The following is a 7212-nucleotide window of genomic DNA, read 5'->3' on the forward strand; positions in this document are numbered from 1 at the left end:
AAATTCATAGCCATGAGAAAAATATGTCGTTCCCTCAACATAAGTCGTCATGGCTACGAGAAATGGATGTTTCCGACATAAGGATATCCTTACCTCGACAAAATGATCTCGTGGCCACGACATAATATCACGTTCCCACGAGTTAATATGTCGTGGCCATGACAAAACTAAACCGAAGACATCCCCTTCCGGGCACCATAGCAAACAATGTGGTTAAAAATGTTACTTTTTATGTACACTCTAGTGCACATAGTGCCTGAAAAGGAACTCTGTGTGCCCTTCTGAGCACTTATAATTTCCCACAATTTCCCACAGTCTAATAGAGGAGAATGAAACAATCCTTACTAAATGTTTACAAAAACAAACCCCAAACCACTAAGAAGCATGAATGCATCACCAAACAGAGTCTGCTTGGTGCTGTGACCATAAATATAACTGTAACTTAGTTATTACTCACCTGAGTGTAACAGTACTCTATAGTTTGAACAATGATTTACAATTCATATTACCCCTGCTAAAAAATAAAAAACAAACATTAGAAGCCCTATAGAAACCATCACAGAAATTCCAATGGTTTCCATTAAAATGCCATTATAAACCATTAGCTTTTTCCAGTAAAACCATTACAAAATTCCTTTTTGTAGTGTGTTTTGGGCATTTTTCCAATAGGATTTAACATCCCACCAATAGAACATACCAGTAGACACCATTATATTTTCCATTAAAACCAATACATTTGCCATTATAACCATTACATTTTCTATTGTGTTTTGGGCAGGGTTCTATTGTTTGTTTCAGCAGGGACATTTGTATTTATTTTTACCTGTGCCATGCTGAACGGCAACAGGTGCTCTTAGTCACGGTTCAAGCCCCTCCTTCCGTCTCTTCACTCGTACTGAACCACCATCCCCACCTAGTGACTGAGTTCTGTTACTGCGCCTGCATTTGTGTTTGTGTTTGACATGGTTATAAACGACTAGACGTGAAAACAGGCAAGTATGACATAATATTTTGTTTTTGTTTTATTCTGTCATGACTCTGAAAGCTAATTTCGCCAGTTGTAAAACTATACAAATATAGACTAGTATAAATGTGCTTTTTAAGTTAATAAATTTTAGACAGACAGACAGACAGATAGACAGATAGATAGATAGATAGATAATGTAAAATACCAACATCCATCACTTACTAGAACACTTCTTAGAACAAAATGCAAGTGTGCTTCCTAGCAAGCAGTAAAAGAGTTGATGTGATGTTAAGGTGTTTCTCATTTAATGGTGATAAAAATGCATTGTTTTGATTATTATAATTTGATCTTTATTATATTCATAAAATGTAATAACCGACTGCCAATGTTTAAACAATTTAAAATTAACATTATAATATTTATACTTAGAAAGAATAAAAACTTTAAAGCAGTACAAGTTCAAGTTCATGTTTATTTATAAAGCACATTTAAAAACAACAAGTGTTGTACCAAAGTGCTGTAAAAATGTTTTTTTTTTTTAAACTCATGTGATTCAAATAAAAACATGCAAGATAACCCATTAAAAACTACTTTATAACCCCAATATTCTCAAGTAACACCATAGGCTAAAAGAATAAATGAGTCTTCAAACAATAAAAAAGGTTAATATATATTTATATATATATATATATATATATATAAAGGAAAACCAGGAACAATCAATTTGAAAAAAAACTTTTAAAATTTTTATTGTTGGCATTGCCAGTACAATATTCCATTTCATTTAATAACATGCTGCTCATCTGGTGGGTAAACAATACAACTTTCAGTAGCGTTTCAGCAGTTCATTCATTAGACGTTTTTCATGCTCGCACAGAGCGTTGAACAGGTCCTTAGCAATGCTTTCACAATTCACACAGGTAAGCAGTTTCCTCATCTTCTCTTGATCTGTTGGCTTCGCTCTCACATTTGCAACCAATTCATCATGTAGGTCAAGATCATCAATAATTGGATCAAAGTTCTTCACTTTTTGAATCAGTTTACTGGTGTTTTCTTTTAGAAACCTCTGATAATCTGGGAATACAAAAAGAAAAAAAAAGCATAAGATATTGGAAAGAAAAATACGTATATAGAATAGAGAGAAATAAACTTATCTAACCTTGTATTGGCCTGTGTTCACAGTCTCTATCAGATTTCTGGTCTATTAAGGGAAAAAAGATTATTATTAAAGAAATACAATACATGCACTACAACAAGCTATCTTATACAGTGTACAATGTGCCTTCAGTGGCTTTATGTATTATTTATACACTTTAAAATGTGACATATAAATGAGAGTTGCCATTCTAAATTACATTGTACCTTTTGCAATGACATTAAAGTATCTTACTTGATGAATTGGGTTAATAGATGAGAAAGCCCATTTGGATGGTCTTTGATTATTTATATTGTTAATTATGAGCACATTTTAATAACCAAACATAAAATGTAGGGTTTTTTGTGTGTGTTTTTAACTGTATTTTCATGTGTCCAAAATATGAAGGCATCATGAAAATGCAAAACCCATAGAAAAAAAAAAAAAAAAAACTACAAAATAAAACCTTATAGAAAATTTACTTTGGCCTCCAGAGGTACATGATCAACATTATCTGAAAAGAAGGTTAAGCAACTTCATTTAATTATTATTTTTAATAGTTTTTTCAGGCAATGTTTTTCATAGACCTTTTTTTATTATTTAATTAATTCATGTATTTATTTATTTATTGTTTGTTTGTTTTAGGCAATGTACATGTATTACACTTACAATTTGTCTGCACAACTTGTCTGCCAGAGGGTGCAACAGTCGTATTCATTTCAAAGGAGCTTAGATTTCCACCAGTTATGACAGGCGCAATTATACTGCCACCACCAGATGCAGAGTTTTTGCCTTTTTACATTAAAAAAAAAAAAAAAAATTCTGTCAATTCATACAATTGTTAATTGTACATCTGATAATGTTTCCCATTATTAATAAATATAAATCACACTAACATGTTACTTGGATGCCTGATTGTTCTGTCATATTTGTAGTCTCTGATGGAAAAAAAATAAAATTATTATGGATGTCAAAAATCATGCACGCATCCTATAAACAGTAATGCAGTGCATTACAGTGATCTGCCCAGTTTACCACAATACATATTTAAAAGTATTCACAGCAACTTCACACTTCTTTTCCATACAGGGAAGTTCGATATCACTAAAGGTCAACTATGAATAAAGAAATTTGAGGGCACCCATCTACAACTCCTAACTGAAAATCACATTATATTTGTACCAAATCCTTGTTAATGTATATACTGACTCATAGGCCTATACATCCATGTATACATACATGCATATATTATGAACAGAAAAAAGATTTAATCAAGATCTAAAATCTAACCTTGTATAGGCCTATTAAGACATTCTCTTCCTTTGTCTTTTTCTGTTTTCTGGTCTGTAACATTAAATAAATAAATAAATAGGATTAGTAGTTGTAGTAGTAGTACACTAAAGTTGAACAAGGCCTCTCTAAACAAGGACACTTGTAGCAACTCATAATGTAATAACTGCACATAATTTAAAAACTGCACATAATGTAATAAGTATTACATTATTATTGTAATAAAATGTTCATAATGTAATAATTTTCTCAAAACCTAAAATCTTTAGCTCATAAAGTAATAATAATTTTTCAGTGTAAGAAAATATTTTCACATAATGTAATAGGTTATTGTATGAGAAATGTATTACATTATGAACACACAGTGGCAGCTTATAATGTAATCACAGTTCATAAAGTAATACCAACACAATTTAAAACAATGTTTACAATATTATAATTTACTTTCAATATAATATATTTGACCACAAAATGTAGTAATGGTTTTATGTATAATAAGCTTTTACATTAAAAGAAAATTAGGCTTATTAGGCTACATTATGAACTTTTATTTTTTATAAAAAGCTTACTAATTTTGTGATTATGATATGCTTCGTCATTTTTAGTTGATTTGACACATTTTAAGTTTTATGCACCAAATTAAAAAATAACTATGATTACATAATTAGATAGTTATTTAATTTGGTAAATAACTAATTATGTAATTTTATGTTATATATATATATATATATATATACACACACACACACACACACAGTTGAAGTCAAAAGTTTATACACATTGCAGAATCTGCAAAATGTTAATTATTTTAGCAAAATAAGGGGGATCATACAAAATGCATATCATTTTTTATTTAGTACTGACCTGAATAAGATATTTCACTTAAAATAAGTTTACATATAGTCCACAAGAGAAAACAATAGTTGAATTTATAAAAATTACCCCGTTCAAAAGTTTACATGAGCTTGATTCTTAATACCTGAATGATCCAACACAATATTAAGAATCAAGCGTACCTATGTAAACTTTTAAATATCTTATTTTGGTCAGTACTAAATAAAAAATAACATGCATTTTGCATGATTCCTCTTATTTTGTTAATAAGATTCTGCAAGGTGTATGTAATCTTTTGAATTCAACCGTGTATATATGCATACATATATATATATATGTGTGTGTGTGTGTGTGTGTGTGTGCGTGTTAGGGGTTGAACGACTTCTGATTTTTTAAAGTCGACTTTTATGTGAAGAAAGTCAATTCGAAGTCGACTAGTCGCTGATGACGTCATTAATGAACAAATAAGTCTGGAGCTGTGACAAACACCTTGTGCACAGCTATGGCATATGACACAGTGCCGCCCACATGGCTATTGCTCCTATAACAGCTCATTTTTATCAGTTCTTTTGTCTTTATATTCGTTATATTTCTCACAGATTTCTGCTCGTTCTAAATCACATACAGATAAAGTTACACAGTAAAGATTACATTCATATGAATGCATTAGTGAGAGCGATTGCGTGTGTGAATTAATTCTACCTGGCAGCTACTCTCTACTAGTAATGAAGCTGTGGGATTTAGCTAATAATATATATAATAAATAATAAATATATGCTTGAACGTTTCAGTTTCTAAGCTATTTTATTGATAAATCGCAGAACAGTGTTGACAATACATTTACGCGCTGAACGATTCTGTGCGCGCGCGATCTGCGCGTGATGTACGCTCTACAGTCTGAAGCCTATGTGTGTGCGTTACAGAGCAGCAGCGCATTATATTAGAATGGCGATTAACTGACCTGTACTATAAGCTGTTTAATGTGCATTCTCCCGTTCAATTTCGAGCATCCAGTAATATAATCACACATGTCTTGTGGAGCGCTTTCAGAGTATGCATTTATTTGTCATTTTAGTTTGGAAACGGAGCTTAAATGTGGAAGTCCTTCAGAGATTTCTTATATTGTTGCGCCCTCTATAGGGCCAGCGACTAGTCGACGTCAAGCTTAAAGCGTCATGGCAGAGCATTAAAGTCGACTAGTCGATTAGTCAACCCCTAGTGCGTGTATGTATAAGATTTGAGATATAGTGATTTAAATGGTTGTTATAAAAAATTGTCTATATTCTACACAAATGTATAATGTATTTATAATTTTGGTGATATGATTCTCTATACAGACACTTTTATCTTCCTGAGGTAAATGTCACGTAGCTGACACGTTCTTGACAGGCTGTTGTACCGATGATTCCCTTGGTTGAAACAGCTTATAGGCACAGAAATGATGCGTGATTGTAAGTTGTAGCCTACTTTATTTTTTAACATATCCTCTGATGTACATTCATGTTATAACTTGTATTAAAGTTAAGAAATTCGTGCTCCATGCTGCCGTTGCCTGAGGCAGATAACGCGATCTATCCCACACTACATTAGACTTTGGAAACTTTTATTTGTTTTTTTCCAAATTTGTTCATAAAAAAATGCATTCAATTCAAGGACGTAGAATTTAGTAGGGGCGCAACTGAATTATTCCTAGCTATAATTTAGATCAAACAAAATATATTTATATGTAACCACTGTCATTGTTATCCTACCACGGACATTACCTGATAAGTTCAAGTAAATACGTTAGCAAACTGCGCTCTTTCAAAGATGTACATTTAATGCATGGCCAAAGTAAGTACATAATCTAAGTGTTTAAAACATGCAAAGTAGGACTGCCAATTGTTCCTGTATTTAAGTAACATTCCATATAATTCCATATGGAAAGCAGCATCAGATGTTTCTATTTACAACGTTTGCTGCGTCTGTTCAACCAATGAACTGAGATGAATGACAGGTTCAGTATATTTGAAATGATAAAGGGCGCACTCTTTGCACGCATTCTAGGTAATGCATTCAGAACTTTAATAAAAGTTTTTTTTTTTTTTTTTCAGTTGCACCAGTTTCACTTTGTGAACTGATTTTTATTTTGTATGTCGATATGAATGAATGAATGAAAGTAACGTTAGGCCTCTCTGCAAATGTGCACAATGCGCTTTTTCATAGCAAACTTACCTTCGGTGTCAACCGTTTTGATCCAGTCGCTGAGCTCAGGCGATATTTCATTCACATCATCTTCTTTTAGCAAATACAGAAAATCCCGACACGCATTTTCACCCCTTTCAAGGATGATGTCCAGAAGTTGGATAACACGGTCCTTCGCCTTCATTTCCTTCAAGTCACGATACTGCGACATTGTTATAAGTTTTTTAGCTTGAACATGTTGCAAAACAATAATATGATCCAAACTAAGCCATTTGATGAGCTTAGGTTTGTTTTGCAAGACGATTTCCTCCATTTTCTACGCCACGTTTACACTACAGCTTACGCATAAAAAACACTATAGCTAGTGCCAGACTTTACTTTCGTTTTCGGTTTGTGCGTTATTCCACCGCTGGATGGCGACTGTGCCAAAAGAAGGAAAGCTAGTACAAAACCGTATCTCACCGATTATGATGTAACTTTATTTGCAAACCTCTTCTGACATGAGATACATTTGTAAAACTATTACTAAAAACATTGTTTGTGTGACCTATTTTTATTATTATTATTATTGGTTTCAAGTGTTGTAGTTCAAATGGATGGGAAGAAACATTACTCACATGGTCGCTGATTTTCATTTATCCATGATTGAGAAAACAGAAAGTGACAGCAGGAGCTGACAGCTGACTCAGCAGATCTAAATCTAAGAGGTGAGACAAGCGCCCCGCTGACTGGGCATAAGCCAGTTAGGAAGGAGGAGGCAATGTCACCTTCATTAAAAATGAATTCCTTGTTAACATCCAGA

At 32.7% G+C, this 7212-nt stretch overlaps 1 protein-coding gene across 2 annotated transcripts; it reads right to left on the bottom strand.

Annotated features, from left to right (window-relative positions):
• Positions 1–1487: 1487 nt before the first annotated feature.
• On the bottom strand, positions 1488–6792 carry si:dkey-10c21.1 (uncharacterized). 2 transcript variants are annotated; one of them, XM_058786805.1, is made up of 6 exons: positions 6441–6792; positions 3393–3446; positions 2999–3040; positions 2772–2894; positions 2127–2168; positions 1488–2041 (listed from the first exon to the last, which is right to left on the bottom strand). In XM_058786805.1, exons 1-6 carry the CDS (start codon positions 6721–6723, stop codon positions 1794–1796), a joined length of 792 nt encoding a protein of 263 aa, XP_058642788.1. In that variant the 5' UTR covers positions 6724–6792; the 3' UTR covers positions 1488–1793. The 2 variants fall into 2 exon arrangements, with proteins under 2 accessions (XP_058642788.1, XP_058642790.1); XM_058786807.1 differs by lacking the exon at positions 3393–3446 and having other exon boundaries at positions 1489–2041.
• Positions 6793–7212: the final 420 nt, after the last annotated feature.

Source organism: Onychostoma macrolepis, chromosome 09 (assembly GCF_012432095.1).
Source record: "Onychostoma macrolepis isolate SWU-2019 chromosome 09, ASM1243209v1, whole genome shotgun sequence".
NCBI classification, from domain to species: Eukaryota; Metazoa; Chordata; class Actinopteri; order Cypriniformes; family Cyprinidae; genus Onychostoma; species Onychostoma macrolepis.